Genomic DNA, 22,055 nt, shown 5'->3' on the forward strand with positions numbered 1-22,055 from the left:
ACAAAAAAATTTTTTAATTTCGGAAAATAGTAAAATTTAAGAATTTACGATAAAATTGCGTAGCAGTTGTAATTGATCAATAATAGAATAAATACGGCGATTTAAACAGTTTTTCTTGGGTTAAAATAACTGTATTCTGAGTAATGGATCCATCAACTTTTAAATCGTTTCGGCCTTCATTGATGTAAAATTCAATTTCACTCTTTTTATGAATCGAAAATTTCCAAATCTTAATAAAGCGATTCAAGTATTTTTGATAATCCGGAACAACTAGCATAAGTTTAGTCCAAAAATATGCTTGACTTTGACTTTGACTGAAAACAAAAAATAAAAAAATACATGAAAACAAAATACTATTTTAAATCAAAATTTCTACTCACTGATGGTACCGATTAACACGCGTTTGTGTTTGATGCGACAAATGAGATGGCATTGGAATTTCCGAAATCTCGTTTCGATTTTTTGCCTCTATATTTGTAATTACTGCAACTTTGTCTTTATCGCTCAATAACCTACACGCCAAAACCTCGCTTATTTCCATAGTAAGGAAGCGAATCATACTCAAGCACTTTGAGTACTTTGTAAGACACCTGTTATCGTATATTGCCTCAATAGCTATGTAAAGATCATATTCTCTTGCAATAATAACGTTTTCCAGACTAAGAAGCTCCGAAAATATCTCGTCAGTCGTGTGGAGTCCTAATTGTGTTTGAAGAACAGAATATGTATTTTTCTCAAAATAAGTTTTACACGTGGCTTCTAAATCTGGTAAGTTGAATATTTTAGCTTTGGATAGCAGAAAAGTTGTGTTTCCGTTGTGGCAATTTTCTATTAAATACTTTTTACAGATTAGCCGAATGTCTTCGATGTCGTATTTTTCTGCGGCGTAATAAAGATCTGCATAAAGTGTTATAGGGTTGTCATTTAGAATTTGGCTATGAATATCCTTCAGATAAATGCCACTAAAAATCAACAAATATCATCTCGTTAACAAGGACTTTTGTTTTTTTACCAAAAACTTACCTCAGCAACAATTTAAATACTTCTGGACTGATATCATCAATGGTTACTTCGCTGTCTTCAACAAAATTACCAGAAAACATCGATTGGAATACAGGTGAAACTGTTTCCAAAATGAGCTTATGAGCGGTGAGCTTTGTTTTCGAGCCTTTGAATTTAAAAGTTACATCTTTTCGGTTTTCGTTACAAAACAACATTTTATAACAATTAATTGTATTTCCGTAAACACTCAAATCTGACGCTGCCATGATTTTTACAAACAAAAACTTTTATTTTACCTTGTTAGGACGACACTTTGATGCAAACTAAATAATTTCGATTGTTTTGAAACCAATGTGCTTTTCACACGTGGAAGATTTTTCTCTGAAACTTAGATTCTAGAGTAGTTTTTGTTGTATTTTAATGTGAATTCTTTTCTTGCAGTGTGTTTTGGTTAACTGTAAATCATCTGTTTTGCTTATCATTTTATTCTCAGTTAGGTCGCTCCAAATGAAATAAAGTCTTAGTTCCTTTTTAGAAACCAAGGCGTAATTTTGATTTAATTTTTAATTTTTCATAGATATTTATCATAATCAACATCATTGAAAAAATATTTCTTTTCAATTTTTTAAAATTGCCTTCCATTCATTTTGATTTAAAAAAACATAAAACCCTATTTTTGACTTTCATTTGTAGCGACCTTACAAAAATAATAAACAAATGGTAAGTTTATACAAAACGATAATTTTTGCATAGTTGACAATTTTTAGCAGAGGATTGTATTAAAATCTGCGAGATTTGTTTCTTAGTAAGAAAAAAAAATCAATCTTGCACATCTTTGTTCTTCCATGGAGCCAGCAACGTGCCCCAATCTATTCCACTTTCTTCCGGTTCCGCTACTCGTTTTTTGCATTCTTCCTCATACATGACATTAAGCTTTCGAACATCACTTTCCGTAAATCCGTCTCGCTGTCCCAACGTAGTATTTGCTTTGAGAGCTTCAATTGTTGGCTTTTGGTTCTTCGAAAAAGCCTTCCCACTGTAATGCATCACACTTTTGTAGTCATATTGCACCCCAAAGTCCGTTATCACACTCGTATTGTACTTGTTAAAATTATGTTCGCGTCCATCCTTGATATTTTCCCAGTGAATTTTGACAAAATCATCTCGATTGCTCGCACTTTGCTGATGATAGAAGCCCACGGCATGCATTAATTCGTGCAATACCACCCCAAATCTCACGCAGTTGGGAGTTTGTAAATTCAACAGTTGCCCATCGCCCTGCATGCCTACACTTGACCAACAACCACTTCGAGATCCAACGATTTCTACCCAATTCTCGTCCGATTTGCGTAACGGTCGAAATTTTAGACACGTTTTATTGTGATATTCCTTGATGGCTTTGCGAATCGTAAGAACTTCGCCTTCTGTGAAATCTTCTTCTTCTATGCGATATGGAATGATCCCTTTCGGCCAACGTGCTGTTTTGTTAAGAAGTCCATTACGACCGAGCTCAAGTAGAATGTCACCTTCATAAAGTCCACTGTGCTCCCAAACGTTCGTTTCTTTGGACGGATCCCAGTTTTGGACTTCAGCACCAATTTCACGAGCCTCGATTTCGTCCCAGTGAGTCATGGGACGTGTCTCACCCTTGTTGGGACTTTGGCTGGGACGCGTCAATGACTCGTATATCTGCGTGAAAATATTACGAGAGCTAACAGAATGGAGAACAACGAAAAAGAAAAAAAATACTTGATGGCCCTTCTTCATGGTAAGTAAAAAATTAAAACTGAATGAAAATTTTAAAATGTCCAAACTTTTATAGGAAAAAAGACTCCATAGGAAGGTTTGATTTTACATTTTATCAACCGACACGTGATTTGAATAATTTTTTATTTTGTAGCGAAATTGGTTATCAAAATTTTGTTACTTTTTTGTGTGGTAATGTAAGAGCTTATCTAAATTGCCTTTCTAGGAATTCAGCACATATTTTTGGAAAAAAAAGTTCATTGTCCTATTGAGAATTACTGAAAATTCTAAAATTTTCTTTTGCCTCGTAGAATTCAGTGTTCTGAGCTTCAATGACGTACATTGATGGACAAGCCATCACTCTCACTCAGACAATTCGATTTTCAATCTAATTGTATTATCAAATCGCGTGTTAAGCATGCAGAATCTATTAAAATCTCGTAAACTGGTGTTTGTTTGAAAGCATCGAGCATTACATAACGCAAACATCACTGATAATTATTGACACAAACGGAGGAAGAGCTTTTATTGCATGGATTTTACTGAATGAGTGAAAAATTGCTGCAATAATTTTTTGCATGCAATCAGTTTGCATCGAGATTCTAACCGATTAAGGTTGAAAAAAATATTATCAGTATGAAAACCATTCGACTTATCATTAAAATAATTTTTCTCTGCTCTTTTGGGTACTGCAGCGCAGAATACGGATCCCAATTTATTCAAAGTATCAAACTGTTCTGGTATCAACCGTGAGTGAAATTTCTCTTTGTTAAAAAAAAAGCCTTGAGTTTTTAATTTTCTGTTCTAGAAACAAACGAGATGCAGTCGATATTACCTTTTTTGATTTAGTTGGCGAAATGGATACCAGTCGTCCCCTCAAAGTATTAATTCACGGCTGGAATGCAAATCGTGATCATCTTTCAATTGAGCCCGTCAAAAATGCCTATCTCGCTCGTGGTACAGATAATCTCATTATTGCCGATTGGAGTGCAGGTGCAAGTCAATTATATGACGTGTCTCGTAATTTGGTGCCTCGTGTTGGCCTTCGTATCGGCGAGATGCTGTCTGCTTTTATGGAGGAGAAAAAAATTGAGCCCGAAAATGTTCATGTGATTGGACATTCGTTGGGAGCGCACATTGCTGGCAACGTTGGAAAATACATGAAAGGAAAGCTGGACAGAATTACCGCTCTCGATCCAGCTGGTCCGTTATTCCGAAGTTTTTCGTGGGATGCCCTCGCACCATCCGATGCTACTTTTGTTGATGTCATTCATACTGGCATCGGAAGTCTGGGTGAAATAACGCCTCGTGGAACGGCTGATTTTTATCCCAACAGAGGATTTAATCCACAACCCGGATGTAGGCGATTGGACACTTTGACGGCATGTAAGTGAAAATTACTTAATATTAAAGTAGTAATTTGATTTACCTTTTTTTATAGTTTCTTGCAGTCATTTTCGATCTACAAATTATTTCGCTGAGTCAATCATTTCTCCAATGGCATTTAGTGCTGCAGAGTGTTCAGAAGACGAAATTTTGCATGCCGTAGCATTGTGTCATCCAGGCAAGAATTTGAATGATGGACCTCGAGGACTTGTCTATATGGGAGAAGGTGTTGAAAGAAAGTGAGTTGAAAATGAGAATTCCTTTTAAAAAATTATTTCAAATTTTTATTGATCTTTTAGTGCTTCTGGAATTTACTATTTGGACACGAATGGCGTGCCTCCATTTGGAAAGGGCCTTAATTTGTACGATGATTACACAGATTAGAATTCGATTAAGGTTGAATTTTTAATTACAATAATAAAGTTGACCTTGAATTAAAAAATTAATAATTTTAAAAACAAAACTTTTGAAGATCAAACATTAAAATAGCGTGCAAGGTAATGCAAGTGAATTAAATTTCCATACTAATGAAAAAAAAATTAAAGTATAGATTTTAAGCATAGGAAAGTTTTACTAGAGAGAGTGGGCATCACTCTCATAATTATGGTAGATCCAGGTAAATAAATAAAGAGGATAAAAAGGATGATGAAATAAAGGTATAATACTTACGATAATTTTGTATGAAAAACGCAAAATGTAAGTATAATACAACCAAAATTGTTTTAAATAACGGTTTTTAATTTTAAATTTCATCTTTCAGTAAGCAATCGAAATGAAAAAGTAAGCAGTCGAAACGGAACAGCGCCATCTCTGCTGCAATAGGAGTGCCACCTAACTTATCCGACTGATAAGGCACGTTTCAATGATCCAGGACCCTTTTGACTCTTGGAAAGTCGAAAGAGGGACTCGAAATCTACATTTTCTGGAAGAAGTTTTCCGAGATTTTGTGGAAAATTCCGGAGATATGAGCCCGCAAAGTTATACGCGTTTCTGTAGCATCCTGTACGGGAATCCCAGGTTACAAAAAACTGAAAAACCCCTTGCCCAGGTTGCATGATTCTGAAAAAACCCCCACAGTACACAGCATACGGCGGTCTGTGCAGCCCAGAGACGAAAAATTCACGTTGTCACACATTGCGCTTGTACGTGACCCGACATGGGTTACTAACGACAGCACTGAGACGAACCAAAAAGACCGTTAATTTTTGATTTAAAATTTTGGAAAAATTCAATACAATTACTTAATGATTCCCGTGTTTCGCATTTCAATATTTATTTGTTAGTGATTTAGTAGTTTTGACATGGGTAAATCATATAATTTCTATCAACGAACGACTAGTTTTTTCGGATGAAATGATTTTTTCGGAAAAAAAGGATAACAATATTCCAAAGTTTCTGAATAAATGTCTAAACTATAAAAATATTAAAACTTTGAAAAACATTTACCGTTTAAAGTCTATTTATCTATTTTTATACAGACACGCTCTAGAAAAAAGTTACAAGGCCTCTTAAGTTTTCCTTAAGTTCATCATTAACGGACAAATTTTTACTGATACCATACGCGAGATAATTTAATGGATAAGCAAAAAACTGTAAATAACAACAAATGAAAAAGGAAATGACTCTCATAACTCATTGAAAAAAAAAATTAGTCTTCATATGTCACAGATCAATCATATTCTTCTTATCAAGAACTTCTGTATTCTTATTATGATTTTAATCAAAAAAGTAGCAATAAATCCTCTTTTCTTGTAGGTATTGGACAATGGAACACAATTAACATAAATAAAATAAAAAAATATAGAATTAACGTGTGTTGTGGAACTCCATCATAATTCACAATGAAAAAAAACCTCATTATTCATTTTCATTCATAGAAACAGCAAGAAGTAAGCAAACATAATCAGATGACAAAAAAGATTAAAGTACAAGTGATTCTCAAAATCGTAATTTGTATCAGGTATAAGCTGTTTTATTTTTGTTTATTAATTTTTTTTTATAAATTGTTTTTTTTATTCTCTTCCTTTATTCAGTGGACCACTTTTTGAAGTGTCATTTTCAAGTTAAGAAGATAAATATTTGTACATTTACAATTAGAGATGAAACGGTAGATATTTGTCGCTCTAATAACAATAATAAAATGAAACATAAACACAAAGTCAAGTGTAATCTTGTAACAATGAAATGGAAGACGCGCGCCATATGTGGTAGTCACTTAACTTGAAGGATTATTGTTACGCGCGTTCATTCATTTATTCAATTTTCCTCTTCTTCTTCTTTGGATTCTATTTGACTCGTTAGATAGACATTACCATGCAGCAACCGCGATTACAAGGTGAGTAATAATGTTAATACGCGTGTCTTTGTCTTTTGAAAAATTATTATTTATTATAAAAAAGCATTTATCAGAGATTCCACATTTGTGATAAAAGGATTGAAAAAATGAGCTACTCACTGTTTACTTTTTCAATGAAATCATGGCACGAGATACATGACATCGGACAATTTATTGCGCGTTGGTTTGAAGAAAAAAAACAGAATAAAAAATACTCTACTTTTCTATTGTGCTTCTGTAAAGGTTGTTTTTGTGAACAGACATCACAGAGTCAATCTGTCAGACGGCAGGCGAGTTAATAATCTTGACACTTAGTTGTGTTTAGTTGCCTTCATCTCGTCGTTATTAAATGACCACACATCTTTAATTTTACGTGTAAATTTTATAGAATGTTTGGCTAAGTTTGTTATAATAGTCGAAAATGTTTCGGATTGGATTGGATAAGAGAAACCTCAATTTTTAATAAAATTTTAAGTTGATTATTTTTTGATTAAAAATTTGAAAGACTAAAAAAAAACTTTACTAAACACCAGATTTCAACAGAAATTTTTTATTTTTTTAAAACTGTTTGTTCATTTTTTTTTAATGTACTAAAATATGAAAAATTTCTTGCTTTTTAGAAACACTAGAATACTAAATTTCTAGAAACTAGAATACTCGATAGGACGTTTTCAAGACATTTTTGGAAATTGTTACATTATAAAATATGTTTTAAAGCGTTCATGTTTTCCTGCATTTTCTTTTTTTTTCTAAAAGCTTAATTATATACAAGACTTAAATATGTATAAATTAGAAGAAAAAAAAAACTGGAAGTCGAATAAGATTTTTTGTGTTTTAATAATTTATTGACTGTCATAAATCACAAATAAAAGTGTATTAACAAGAAGCTTAAAACAAGTTAAAAAATGAAAAAAAAAAGTCTGGAACTTGTTAAAATGTTTTCTTTCTTGTTGCATCTCACTTGCTTTTGAATGAAAAAGCGATAATTTATTTTTAATGTGCTTTATTTAATTTCCTTTATTGTGCTTTATTGACATTTTACAAGTAAAAACGACATTGACAACAAAATTTTAAATGCTTTATTATTTAAAAATTTTTATACCTAATATTTGTATTTTTAAAATATTTTTAAAAATAATTTATAAAAAAGGATATTTGCAAATAAAAAAAAATATAAATATGAACACATTTGAAGCAACAACAAATACATATGAGGGAGAAAGTTATATGATTAGCTTATGTACTCACGCGAGACAGAGAGAACTCGATAATGCTGTTGACTCGAATACATAGGCACGCCTTTCTTTTCTCTGGCACTGAATGCAAAATCAATAATAATTTTTCCTTTTTATTAACACTGGACGTTTTAACGCCAACGCGTTGATATTTTATTAAAAATTTTCTCCTCTTCCGAAAAAGAAAAGGCATAATCCATCGTTGTTTTTATTAAAAGCTCATTAAAGTTGGAAAAAGAGGCATATCAGATCAATAAAAAAGTAATAAAACACCAACAACGTCTAACTTAAGACTTCTAAAACGGGAATGATTAAAAGATTTTGATTTGTCATAGATCATCGATTAATCAAAAAAATGTATAGATATATCCGAATGTATATTATTGTTATGATTTCTTTTTCTTCTTCTGTTTCGACAATTGACAAGAGACACCAAACAATAACAAATAAAAAAGAAGACAAAATCACATATTTATTAATAATAAAAAACTGAAGACGAAAGATAAAATATTGAAAGATGTATTTTTTTTTATTTTTAAAGTGGATCTTGTCATTATATTCGATACTCCTCTGAGATGCCATGCGATTAATACTCAATAAAAATATATATTTTTTATTGAATTCTGTTTTATTTTTTTCTTTTTCATATTTCCTCGAGTCTATTAAATACCGAATAAAAATCACAACAAGAAACCGTTTTGTCTCTTTATGGAGTGATGTGTGGCTTGTTAGACATTTGATTGATCTTTGTCGTGTGGTCTTCGTAAGAAACGTCCTGACACTTTCATCCCGCAGCGTTGACCTGGTCATCTTTGTATTTTATACGGACAATTAAAAGGCGGGGATTAACATTTTTAGGTATTTTTAATGGATTCCATTGGAATTTTTTTGTATTTTATTACCTCACACTAACCGAAAGTTTTAGTGAGAAAATTAAAATTATCAAAAATTACGCAATAAAAGTCATTAAATTTCAGATTATTATCATTAAACCTATTGAAAATAAAAATTGTCATACTCTTTGTTTTAGTGGGTCAACATTTTATTATGATCCCATTTATCACTAAACATAAAAAGAAACAAAAAGCTTGTAAAATTAAAATTATATTGCAAGTTAGTTGACAAAATGCTTTTTTTTCAATTTCATGGACCACCCGTATTTCGAATTAAAAGTAGAGTACTACATCGGATTAAAATACTCCAATAGCAAAACTGAATTACGCTTCAAACGAACACAATCGTAACAAAAAAAAATTTTTAATCCATTTAAATTGTTGTTGTTGTTGAGCACGACAAAATAGTGTCCAGCAAATTCAATTTTTTTTTTGAAGTACATCATTAGCTGGCCTTGAGTCAGGTTTTGTCACCATGATTTATTAAAGTTTAATTTGATTTTTCTTTTATTTCATAGATATTAAATAATTGTACGAATAATCGGACCAAACACCTGAAGTTCACGTTCGAGTGTATGTGGGAAAAAATATCAAAGGAATTTTCGATACGGTCAAAAAAATGGCCAAAGGCTCAAATTTAATCTTAGAAATTGATTAAAATTAAATTGTACTTTTTCACAGGAAACTTTCGTTATTGAAAATATGAATACAGTGCATTAACAAATTTAGGAGAATTTTTTTTTACTAATATTTTACAAGTGTTTTTCAATGATTGAAGTATTTTTTTAATTGGTTTTTTTTATTAGATTAGGTATTTATTTTTTAGCAAAAAAAAACATGAAGGACGTAAGGAAAAGATAAAGAAACATCAAAAACAGGAAATATAAACAAGGCGATCGCAGAAATTCAAGGTATGTTTTTCATTTCTAGAGAATATATTGTATTTATTAAACTCTTTAAACGACTATTCAATTTGTCGTGAAGAGTTTGACAAATCTTTCCACAGGTATAAGCAAAAAGAGACGGGCAACATCATGATCATCGACAGGAAAATGGGTAAGTTTTTGATACTTTTTAGTTTTAAGTTCAAAATTTCAGCACTTTTTGTTATTAGGGTAGCTTTTAAGTTTCTTTTAGCTAGAATTAAGTTTAGAGCACGTGTGGCTCTATTAGGGAAAGTATATCTTTTTATCAGGAAAAGTTTCAATTATTTTTGTAACGGGAATTGTGTTCCACTTTAGTTTATAAAGGATTCGTTAGGTAGTTTTAAGTTTTCGCAAAGAATCGAATAGTGCTATAAAGCTCAGGTCAGTTAGGTTCTTTCAAAAATAAAAGTGAAGAAAGAACTCTTGGGCAGCATTTTGGAATAATTTTCCTCAAATTGCCATCTCTTCTCAGCCTCTTTAATTTAATTGAATTTTTTAAACTATTACAATTCGGAAAGTTAATTTTGGATAAAAAGGTTGAGTTTTCGATGTCTATTTTATTTATTTATTTTTTTGATTTTTATTTATTCATTTTTTAGGAATATTTAAAAAGAGAAAATTAATATTGAATGTAACTAAAATACTAATTTTTGGTTCATTTTTGACCAATTTTTAAAATTTTCGTTTTGGTAAATTAAAAGTAAGATCATAAAATTATTTTGTGGAAAAAAATTAAAAGAAAATATATTTTATAATTGTAAAAGATAAATTGAAAATTCTATATTGATTTATTTTTCACATAAAATTTTCCTTGAGTGCTTCGAACTTCATTCATATTTTACATCTAACAAAAAAATGCTCATCGCTCAATATATAAAACCACACTGTTTGTCTCTTTCTGCCCCATAATTACTTTTCGTGTAGTCAATAGCAGTTGGTTATTTAACAGAAAAAAATAGACGGTAGACGGGGCTTGGCTTTTTACATAAGAGCAATCAGACTGTTTCTTTTCTTTCTTATGTATCGTATTCTCATGTACGTTAAACACGACTCACCTGAGCTGCATATGTGTCCGTACCGAACTCAGGTGGTAGCACAGGTAAAAATCGAGAGAGAGAAGAGAGAATTGTGGATATTCGACTCTTTTTTATTCACATTTGATTATATTACACTTTTTTAATACAAACCATATTATATATAAAATTGTTGTTGTTGTCTGTGAAAACGGCTGTGTTGGTTTTTATGTTTATAACTTTTGTAGAGGTGAACAGAAGAGATAGAGACTCGAAGTATTGAATTGCATGGTTTGTATTGATTCAGTCTCGTTTGAACGGTTTAACAATTCACATCACAGCTTTTAAACGTGTTTTGTTTTATATTTGTTATTACTTGAGTAATTTATTGAGTGGACCTAAAATTCGTAAAAAAATTATTCATTGATTTTTTTTTAAATTGATAAATTACACAAAAAGAGACTTTTTTAAAAAAATATTTTTAAAAAATGAAAAATATATTTTGAACTCTTGAAAACAGTGCAACGTCTTGTTCGCGCACTTTCATATCGGCTTATCGATATCGTAAAATTGATAAGAAAAGCACGAAAAATTGTGTAACTCTTATGATCATAAAGCCGAGTAAACAAACAAAACGAACGAAAAGACAGATATTGGTGATAAGAAAGAATTTGAAAGAAAAATAAACAAGTGCTTCAATACCGAAATCAGGTTCAGTGCATTTTAAAGCAATTGACAGATTGGGTGAAAAAAACTATGTTAAATATCATAAAAATAATTCTTTATAAGAGTAATGAATAAATAAAAATTATTTTGACAAAATAAAAAACTTTAAAAAAAAATTAAAGCTAAAAACTGAAAATAATTTTTGATCAATTTTTCACCAAGTGTCAAAAAGTAAAAAATTGATTGTGGATCAATAGAGTCCACAATTTATGGAGACATTAGGAGATCAAATTGTACCAACATCAAGTTTTTGGGTAATGCAGGTAAGGATCATAAATAAAAAATAATTGCAACATTCGCGAAATTATAAAAAATAAATAATATTCCGACGGAACGCAAAAATTCCATAAAAAATATAATTTTAAGGCAACTAAAACTTATTATCGATTAAATTGTGAGTTTGTTGTTGCTAAAAATACCTTAAATGTTTGGTGTGAAAATTGACAGTTTACGTAGATTAAATTATTTTGCAACCGGATTAGCATCAAAAAACCATTCGTCTCCATCATGACTAAAAATTATATTTTTTTTTAACAATTAAAAATCAGTTCTATGACTCATTTTAAAACACTCACTTATTAAAAGTGCACTAAACCAATAATTACGTTATACAAAAAAAAAATGCACTAAAACAATATTTCAATCAAAAATATGACAGAATCGAGAAACAATGTAGAGGTATATTTGCTATATCACTCCCGTCCTGCGCTGCCAAGTCGAGTCCCAGATGCATTTTTCATGAATATTTATTATTATCAATCAAAGTGAAACACAAAATAATAATAATCTAATATACACACACGATTTTTATTATTATTATTAGCAGCAATATGCTTTGAAATTCAGCCCACTTCTCTTTTTGTACCTTATTACTAAACACTATTATTAACTCTTTTTGATTATTAATATAACAGCGCAAAATAAGTTATTCTAAATAATTAAGATATTCATCATCATGATTGTTTAAATTTATTATTTTAATCAGAAAATTTACAAGATTTTCGTTACTCTGCTGCAAAAGCGTATGACACCATTTTACATTTATGACAGAATCGATTTGCAATGATTAATCACTTCACATTGTGACTTTACTTCATCGAAAAATTTACTATTATTGCAAAATCTTATCGAACGGAAACCTTTAAAAAAAGTGAGTCAATATGGAAGTGGAAGTAAAAGTGCTTGTTTTTGAACGAAAAAAAAAACGAAAATGTAATTATTCATCTTGAGTAAATAGTCATTTCCTGAGTGTCACAGCAAATATTAAGACTTTTGTTGCTGTTTAGTTTCAATTTGTTTGTGGTTACATTCGAAAATTTACTCGTTGATTAGATACGTGCAAAAAGGGCGTAAAACTTCTCTTTAAAAAAAACCAATTGATAATATTCGTATAATTTGCTAATCAACCAATAATAAATATTATGTTGTCGCAAATAAAAATGTTTTCCCCATTTATTTATAAATATTCAAAAAACTTGTCCAACATGACTTTTAATCTCATCATCTAATGTCTCAAACAGTTTTCCATACATATACATGAATGTTAGACAGAAAAATCATTTTTTTTTCTGCAATGATATTGAGAAGCAATGCAAAAAAAAATTATAAAAGATTTAATCAGACGCTGGAGCAACAGCAGCTTGTTACTGTCAATCAAAAACTGTAAAAGTGCATTTCATTTTTCTGTCTTTCTGATTTATTTTTCTGTGCAATTTTTTTTCGCTGGACTATTCTCCCGCGATATGAATCCGCGCAATAATAAGTGTATTTAGTTAAAGTAGAGCTAATGATTTTTCCGTTTATCTCGCAAAACAATCGTCTAATTTATGTTTGTAGACCAGAGCGATTGATAAGCAGAAACGAGTCTTTTGCACACGCGTCACCATTTCTTATCAAAAAACTGGATAAAATTAGCTGATCGTCTTTCAATGATATTGCAGTTGTTACATAATTAAAAAAAATGTTTTTTTTTCTCGACCAATAATTATTATTATATTTATTGAAATAAAAAGAAATATTTGATGGCAAAAAAAAATATAATTTTTAATGATTCGTTATGAAACCCGTCTGGCATGTCGTGGCTAACACTTGAAATCGTATGTTATCAATTCAAATTATTCCGAAAAAAAGAAGACAGACAAACAAAACAAAAATCTTGGAATTATTCAATTTGAACAGAAAAAAATTTATGTCACCTAACGTTTATCTTTAGTTTTATTCCAATATTCTCTGTTATCGCGTTTCTTATAATTTAAAACATATTAAACAGATATTACAAGACCATGTTTCGTTCCGTGTTTCATATAGAGAGAGAAAAAAAAAAGACAATTTCATTCATAAATTTTTTCCATGTCTTTGAATTTTTTTCGTTGTTATTTTTTTCTTCAATAAAAAATAACATCTTTACACATCGTCTTAACATCACCAAAAACAACATATTATAACTTAAAGTTATACATTTTTGTCCAGCTTATATTATTTGCTTATACTTATTCAAATGCGTCGTAAATATTTATGTAAACACACAAAGACATGTGGATTCCTCCTCAGGAAATTAACAACACACACCAGCGAAGAAGACTAGAAAAGAAAAAAATGTTGAATGAATATGGCTTATCTATTGTTGTTATCTCTGTGTTAATTATACACAAACAGAAAGTGTTAAAAATTGACAATTAACATAAAAACTTACATCGCTATATGTCTTGCTGTGAGTCTTCGCGTCCAACAAATGAGAGAACGAATGCAATACCCATAAATATTCCGTCAATAAATGGAATCGGAAGTAGATAGCTCGTGTTCGTAATAATTTTACGTTTCTTATCTTTATCGTTGACACTAATGTGTGATGATGAGACGGCGAGTAATTAGAAGATATTTGGAATGTGACTCAGGTGAATATTATTTTTTTTCTATTCTGAGATTTTTACCATTTCAGCGTCACGTAATTTTTTCAAAATGTGCATTAAAACACCTTTAAACAGCAAAAAGCTATTAAACACCCAATTTCCATCATCAACATTAATAAAAATAATTAAAAGGAGATCTGAGATTATAACAACTGTTTTTCAAATAGTCATTGACTGATCAATTAAGTTGGCGTAATAGACAAAAAATAATAAAAGTAAAACAACATATATCGAAAATACAAATCAATTTAATTGCGGAATCGTGATCGATCAATAAAATAAAGTTTGCAGCACAATCAGGACGTTTGGATCTCGCGCATAAGTACCACAACAACAATATTTATGAAATATATGAGAGTGATGACGCCCCATCCTCCTTCGTTGTTGTCTTGAAACATTTCCCAATAATTTACATATTTGCGTCTTCCAGGCATAAATTGTGTCATTATGAACACATCTATATGAAATATGGGCAATATTTGCTAATATTTTTTTTGGAGGTTAAAAGTCGTTTGTGAGCCCGTTTTTCTCTATTAAATTAAAAAAAAATGAAAAATATATAGAATCAATTCACACGCCAACACATATTCGATTTCAACTAATGATGTGATTTTTTCTCTTCTCTACTAAATTTACGTAATTTAGACACGTATGCTTTTTAGAAGTAGTGCTTTGCAATAAATTTTTATGAGACGCTCGTTAAAAGTATGAACTGTACTTTTGTTCCGTTTTTGTCGAAATATATAAAATATTTCGAAAGAGGACAAATTTATACAGAATAAAAGAATTATTTACGAGTTTAAGTAGGTTTGTTCTGTTATTTATTTTTTTTTCTTGCTTCTTTTAATAAAAAAATTGATCGCTTCGATGATAAATATATTTGATAAAAATTTAAAACTAAAAGATAATTTCAATTTAACATAATAGAACGCAAAATTAAACAAAATTTGATTAATAAGACACTTTCATAATATAATTAACACTAAAAACATTCGTTCTATGTTGTAAAAATTAATATGAAGTACGTAAAGTCACATACAATTACCTTAGAGCTTATGTTAAATATGGCCAACAACACTATTTACGGCAGAAAATTGATTAGATTCTGTTCGCATGTAACTAAAAACTATTTTTCTTACTAATTGCCGGCATTAATTATACCGTGCTTTATAAATTCTTTCAAACGTAATTAAAGCCCATTATTTAATTATGCAGTGAATTGATTTTTTTTTGTGGCGTACATAATAATCATGGTAATAGGAAAATTCTAAATGGGGAAAATCCACCATTTTCTAATTTTCTCCATCGATTGGCGTTTTCCATGTGATTTTAATAAAAGGCGCATGCGCTACCACAATAAAATGAAAGATTTCGTGTCACGTTGTAGAACCACCATTTTTTGCAACATTGTATCAAACATAGAACGGATTAATTTAACAAAACATGTAATAATAATCAATGTAAAGGAGAGTCAGAATGAGCAAACACAATAATTCATATTACAAGCGAGAAAAAAAAACAGTTTTCCTATTAATTTTTGATCGATCACTGCATTGACAACAACGCTGACTTAACTCACAACACCTCCAACTGCTTTGGAACATGAGAAAATTAGCATAAAACTAAGTCATAAAATTGAATGACTAATACAGATGATTTGTTACTAATTTTACTTCATTCTCCGATTTTTCTTGTCGATCGGCCGCGAATCAATCAGTTCGTATAGACACGAAAAGATTTGCATGAGGGCCACATCGTCACTGTTGTACCTAAAAGGTGTTTTTGTTAAAATTAAAAAAATAAATTGAATTCGTGTAATAATGTAACAGGAAATTAATGATCTATCTCTCTCACTTGCGCTCGTCGACTTGCAGTATGCTGATTGAATTAATACAAGGAACGAATAAATAATAAAAAAAACTTCAAATTTATTGATCAAAAAATCTAATCTAAAAAAAATGTTTTTATTTTCAAATACAATAAAATGATACATAATAATAGAGGGAGAATGGGAGCGAAAGTGAATCAACTTGTAATCTTGTAATACAACCAGCTCCGTTATTGATTTTGATGTTATATTTTGATTGCTGCGCGTTCGAATGTTATGATACGCAAAAATAAATATAAAAAAAAAATAAAAATGTTGAAATAATGTAATAAATATTTTCGAGGAAATAATTCCATTGTGCATTGTATTTAGATACATATATATTTATGCTATTATGATTTAAAGTGAAAAGAGCTTTGTTACAAGTTAAAAACCTAGAAAGAGAGAAATGGGATGTTCTCTTGTTCTTTTTTTAAATTTTTATTTTATTTTTATTATTTTTTGAATCAATGTGGGCAGAAAACTTGTTCTTCTATTTTTGTGTGCGTATTTGCATATTTTCGATTAAATTCAATTGTTTCGTACATAAATAATAATCATACAGAAAGAAAGAGAGAGATCAAGCCTTGTAAATATAATGAAAGCAGATCAAATCTGCGCTTCCTCCTTTCAAAATTTGATAGTTATCAATGAGAAAAATATGGACTTGTTGAACATTTATTAGATTTTCGTGATTTTTCCTAGAGTTTCAAGCTTTTTTCGTTAGAAGCTTTTTAAATTTATTTTATTTAATTTTTATTATATTTATTTTAATTAATTTAAAGTTTGACGAAAAAAATATATAATTATTTTGTGTCATTAAATTAAATTTAAAATAATTTTTACCTACACCAAAAAGAAAGTCATATGAAACAAAATCCCATATTTTATCAAGATATGATTAAAATGCCATAAATTTATCACAAACCGATAAATTTTCTCAGGAAATTTTTCATATAGTCGGTATTAACTTTAATCACATAATAATTTTACTTTGACAAACGACCTCTTGTCCAAACGTTTGTGTACAACAAAATATAATGATCTCATTTTCTGCAAATTTAACTAAAACATAGAAACAGAGACGATCTCGTTTCTTTAAATAACTATCTTTTAAAAAATAATAATAATTTATAATGTTATTTTTTGTGCAAAAATAAAATTGATCAATTATGTCACAGCCAAAGTCTAGTCAAGTCTCTCGCTCGCACTCACTAGGCGAAAAGGAAATTTATTAGAAATTATGATTACTTCTCCCGTGAGTCTACGGAGCGCTCGCTTTCTGCTGTCTCGCGGTATCAATATAAAGTGTTACGAATCACACGAATAAGTCACGAAAAATATTGAATCATTATGCTTTAGGTTGTGTGCATTTGGTTGTTCAATGTTCAGTAATCACCTCATTATTTGTGTATTTTATTATATTTTTGCGCCACGAAGCGTCGAGAGTTAAGTGAGAATGAAAGTGGTTTCAGCGCGATATGATGTTCAATGAGACAATATCGATATTATTTCTTTTTTTTTTAAGGTTAAGTAAAAGTGAATACAAAAAAATGCATTGTGTGTCACTTACTTTGCATTCCACGGATTTGATATGGTTGGAGATGTGTGTTGTGTGTATAAATGGAAGTAACTTCTCTCTTCCTGTGTTTGCTTTGACACTTAACACTAATAAATACAAAACGAGTTGTAAGTCAAGTGAGTATTAGAAATTTTTCCACACGACATGCCACTGCTCGAATATCTAATAAAATTTAGTCTCTGGGGCAGCAAATTTCCCCCCAGAGACATTTTTCTCGCCAAATTAGAGTAGTCACCGAGCAATATTAGCGCTGACAAATTCCAAGCTGTGCGCGTTAAAAGTTAATGAAACTGCAATTCAATTTCATTTTTTTTCTGTCATATTTTTTATTATCTACTTTTTTAAGTAAAGTCACAACTATTCGTTTAAATATTGACATTTATCTATTTTAGCTGAGACATTCTTGCAACTAACAACGTTTTAACTCGCATGTGCAGTAAAAATTTATATATTTAAGTTTAATGACTTTCTAATTTAGAGTCAATAAAATTTGTGCAACTAGGTGATGAATTTCCAAAGAGAGATAAATGTACAGAGATATTTTAGCAGTTTGACACCTTGTGTGGTCTGCAATAGTTATAATTTTGTAGTTTTTCGCTTCCCCTTTGATTTCGTTGAAAATATTTATAATTGGATCCAATTGAAAAGCGCTTTTGAGAAATTAGCTACCAAAAAAAGTTATAAGCCGGAACCTTAAAAAAAAGTCGTCAAGTAGTTTTTAATAAAAATCAAAAAACTGAAAAAAATAATAATGAGAAAACGGGATTTAACTAATAAAAAACATCTCTAAAGTATCAATATTGGTTTCTTAATATTTTTCGTTGTTGTTGATGATACGACGACTTCGACGACGACGACGATGAGAGATAAAAGAGTCAATTACTCCCACACGCTAACGATCGTTTCAAAGCACTTTATAATAAAGCGTTTCATAATAAAACATAGAATAATCATAAAATACAAATAAAGATCAAGACGGAGGTTAAAGTGGTTCATAAGCTTATTTTTATGAATGGACCACCAATGTCAGGCTCATTGCAATCTTGGGAAATGGCTCTCGACTGAGTCTCAGTGGCAAAAAAAAAGAGTTTTACTACCTCCATTCAATATTGGTTTCATTCATACGTCCAATGACGATGATGACTCGCACAAAATGAAAACAAAACAAGAAATAAAACACCACTAAAACGGTTGTTAGTTCACACAGATCATCTCTCACGCGTTCACATTGTGAAAAGACAAGCAACAACGCACTCATCCCCATAAAAAAAATACAAATCGACAGAATATAATGAATTGTAGGAAAAAAAATTGTAAAGAACATTAACAAGCTTGTAATGTTTTGAGAAAAGAGTCATGTACTTGCTTGCTGTGCAGTTTTTTGATAGCCAGGGATGGAGAATGATCACGAGTAAAATTGTGAAAACAGCAAAACGTTTCACATCTCTGATCGTTTTCAATTATTGTACAGCAGTGTCTTTAATATCATTGTACATTTCAACTTGTACTTCGATATTCCTCTTTTCTTTCCAATTTCATCATCAATTTTTGTTTTATTTTCTTCCTATTTTTTATCGTAGATCCCGTGTACTAATAGGTAGTAGACGTTTCGTAACAATTGTGACTCTGAATGAAAAAAAGAAAAAAAATAGTTATAGACATTGTTGATGATAAAGTCCATAGTAAAGTCAATTTCATTCATCTTTTACTTGCTTGCCAGTGACTTACTGAATGAAAAGACGAACAATGTGCACGCATAAGTTGTAAACTTTTCATCGCTTATGTTTTGTGGCATCATCACGAGACCTTTTTTAAGAAATTCTGAACATTAATTACCTTTTCCATTCATTGCTGCGTAACAACAACAACAACAACAACACTTTCATCGTGAACAAAACTGTTACGAGGTATCAAATCTAGTATTTTATCATTATTATTGACACTGTTTTCGGTGTAAATGTCAGGAAATATCAAAAAGCTTTTTGCTGTGTCATTCGACGACTATGAGCCACTTTTAACTCGATGTTGCTACAAAGTATACACGGATGAAATTTTATGAATGAAATTTGATTTGTGTTGTTTTTTTACAATTATCATTGTCTTGTCGTGCGTCTTTTGCACGGCAAGAGATGAGATGAAGAACAAAATGGGAGGAGCACATTTGGCGATTGATTTTTCTTCATTTCTTTCATCTTCTTCTTCGGAAATCTGTCTCTTAGTTGAACAGCTAATAGTAATGTTAAAATGTTTGACCTCTCGATATGATAAACAATCGATGTTAGGTCACGCTATTTCCTGTGTGTGTTTTTTTTCTCGGCTCTTTCAATTCATTCATCAATAAGTCGTAAATAACACAAGGCAAAGTGAGTGCTAGACTGGAAAAGGACACACCTTGCTTTTTTTTTGAAAAGTTGGCAAATTTTATGTGGTTTACATTTTTCTTATCATGTACAAACATAAATTTTTTCAAGAATTTTCCTATGAGGACATTTTTACTCCTATTCTTTCATGTATTCAAAATGTTAAATTTTTTCAAGGATTTTCCTATTTCAAAAGTGAAAATTGTATTCAACTTTAAATTTCTTTTCTTTCCAATTTCATCCAATTTTTGTTTTATTTTCTTCCTATTTTTTATCGTAGATCCCGTGTACTATAGGTTGTAGACGTTTCGTAACAATTGTGACTCTGAATAAAAGAAAAAAATATTTTAAATTGTTGATGATAAAATTAAAAATTTCATTCAACTTGCTTGCCAGACTTACTGAATGAAAAGACGATCAAAAGTTGTCTTTTCAATGTTTTTTCATCACGAGACCTTTTTTAAGAAATTCTGAAATTAAAATATTTTAACGAAAAAAACAACAATCGTGAAAAAACTGTTTGAAAATCGAAATTATGAACTGTTTTCGGTTTTAAAAAAATTATTTTTTGTTACGGTTTTTTTAAAAATTTTTTTTTACAAAAACGGCAAGAGATTGAAGAAATGGGAGGAGCACATTTGGCGATTGAATTTTCAAATTCTTCTTCGGAAAGTTGAACAGCTAATAGTAATGTTAAAATGTTTGACCTCTCGATATGATCAATCGATGTTAGGTCAAATTTCGTAAATAACACAAGGCAAAGTGAGTGCTAGACTGGAAAAGGACACACCTTGCTTTTTTTTTTTTGAAAAGTTGGCAAATTTTATGTGGAGGACATTTTTCTTATCATGTACAAACATTAATTTTTTCAAGGATTTTCCTATGAAGTGAAAATATGTTTAAAAATCTACTCCTTTCTTTAGGATTTAGATCGCTCAAAACTTAAAAGATTTAAATTAATTTAAGAGCTAAAAAAAAACGCAAATTGGAAAAAAACTTTGTTCAAAATTTTTCTGGAAAAAAATTTTTTTTTGAATTTTTTAATGTGGATTTTTAAATTTTTAAATGTGGCAAGGGACAAAAAGTTTAAAAAAAAAGTTAGATTTTGAATTTATCTTTTGTTTTAGCTGAATTTTTGAATTTTCAAATGTGGCAAGAGAAAAGTTGGAGCGTCCTAAATTTATTTTTCCAATGAAATAAGAATATTTTTAACTTTTGAGATAAAATTTTTTAAAGCATACATTTAGAGGTATTTTTCCTCATGGCAGCTCGTGGCTCGTTTACACGATTAAATTGGCTAAAAATGACACAAAAATAAATTATTTATAGCACCTAAAAATATAATCTCAAAATGACTCATTCATGACATAGAAAAGTCGTAATAAGACATTTTTTACGTGATTAGCTGGAGATACAGTCAAAGCAAAACTTTTAAACAAGCAAAACCGAGAAAAAAAACTACACACAGAAAAACCAGTTTTAGCACTCATTGAGTCAATTATGAACTAAGCTTGGAGTTTGTCACTCGCTTTTGAAAATCAAGCAGAATCGATATTTTATTCGGAATTAATTTAACGAACGATTCAATTCCGCGATAGTACTTTTCCACTGAAAAATCGTCTTTCACAGCAGGACTTTCGATTAATTTTTCACAATTGTCACATAATCGCAAAATGTTTCTGATTATATTTACAGAGGCGCCAGTTGATAATTTTTCGACAATTTTACGCAAATTTATTTAATTTATGAGTGACACAGCAGCATCAATTGCATCGCATGTTTGATCACTTTCGAGTCAAATTATGAATTCAATTCGACAGAATTGCACAAAAAATAAACGAAAGACAAATAAATAAATTTTGAGGATGATAATATTTTTATTTTACATTTTTTTTTGTGCGTTATTGAATACACGACAACAAATAAATGTCCATTTTATTGGCTCATCTGTGTCACCTTGGGACATTCTTGTGCACACTCAAAATAATCTTTTTATTATTTTTTTTATCCGTTCGTTACAGTACGTTGTTATTTTGCACAGAGATACGCCAATGTTAACAATAAAATTTATGTTT

General features: G+C 30.1%; 4 protein-coding genes across 4 annotated transcripts in view; 2 read left to right on the top strand and 2 right to left on the bottom strand.

Annotated features, from left to right (window-relative positions):
- Positions 1-36: 36 nt before the first annotated feature.
- Positions 37-1,381, bottom strand: LOC134831140 (BTB/POZ domain-containing protein 2-like). The gene is made up of 3 exons (XM_063844797.1): positions 1,024-1,381; positions 381-962; positions 37-314 (listed from the first exon to the last, which is right to left on the bottom strand). The coding sequence occupies exons 1-3, from the start codon at positions 1,266-1,268 to the stop codon at positions 77-79; spliced, it is 1,065 nt and encodes a 354-aa protein (XP_063700867.1). The 5' UTR covers positions 1,269-1,381; the 3' UTR covers positions 37-76.
- A 440-nt stretch (positions 1,382-1,821) lies between these two features.
- On the bottom strand, positions 1,822-2,769 carry LOC134828779 (zinc metalloproteinase nas-13-like). Its single transcript, XM_063841766.1, has 2 exons — positions 2,752-2,769; positions 1,822-2,691 (listed from the first exon to the last, which is right to left on the bottom strand). Exons 1-2 carry the CDS (start codon positions 2,767-2,769, stop codon positions 1,822-1,824), a joined length of 888 nt encoding a protein of 295 aa, XP_063697836.1.
- Positions 2,770-3,358: 589 nt separating this feature from the next.
- On the top strand, positions 3,359-4,567 carry LOC134831027 (pancreatic lipase-related protein 2). Its single transcript, XM_063844661.1, has 4 exons — positions 3,359-3,497; positions 3,557-4,134; positions 4,190-4,373; positions 4,434-4,567. The coding sequence occupies exons 1-4, from the start codon at positions 3,385-3,387 to the stop codon at positions 4,516-4,518; spliced, it is 960 nt and encodes a 319-aa protein (XP_063700731.1). The 5' UTR covers positions 3,359-3,384; the 3' UTR covers positions 4,519-4,567.
- A 6,904-nt stretch (positions 4,568-11,471) lies between these two features.
- LOC134828780 (dendritic arbor reduction protein 1) overlaps positions 11,472-22,055 on the top strand; it is a 63,687-nt gene continuing 53,103 nt past the window's right edge. The window contains exon 1 of the mRNA XM_063841767.1: positions 11,472-11,525. Within this exon, the coding sequence (XP_063697837.1) occupies positions 11,472-11,525 (54 nt within the window). The remainder of the gene's footprint in view (positions 11,526-22,055) is intronic.

This window comes from Culicoides brevitarsis, chromosome 2 (assembly GCF_036172545.1).
Source record: "Culicoides brevitarsis isolate CSIRO-B50_1 chromosome 2, AGI_CSIRO_Cbre_v1, whole genome shotgun sequence".
Lineage (NCBI taxonomy): Eukaryota > Metazoa > Arthropoda > Insecta > Diptera > Ceratopogonidae > Culicoides > Culicoides brevitarsis.

Bases quoted from the DNA above. Each gene is read 5' to 3' on its own strand.
- LOC134831140 (XM_063844797.1), bottom strand. From the start codon at position 1,268: ATGGCAGCGTCAGATTTGAGTGTTTACGGAAATACAATTAATTGTTAT. The intron at 963-1,023 runs GTAAGTTTTTGG...GTTGATTTTTAG, and splicing joins GTATTTAAATTGTTGCTGAG to TGGCATTTATCTGAAGGATA. The intron at 315-380 runs GTGAGTAGAAAT...TTTTGTTTTCAG, and splicing joins CGTGTTAATCGGTACCATCA to TCAAAGTCAAAGTCAAGCAT.
- LOC134831027 (XM_063844661.1), top strand. From the start codon at position 3,385: ATGAAAACCATTCGACTTATCATTAAAATAATTTTTCTCTGCTCTTTT. The intron at 3,498-3,556 runs GTGAGTGAAATT...TTTCTGTTCTAG, and splicing joins AAACTGTTCTGGTATCAACC to AAACAAACGAGATGCAGTCG. The intron at 4,374-4,433 runs GTGAGTTGAAAA...TTGATCTTTTAG, and splicing joins GGAGAAGGTGTTGAAAGAAA to TGCTTCTGGAATTTACTATT.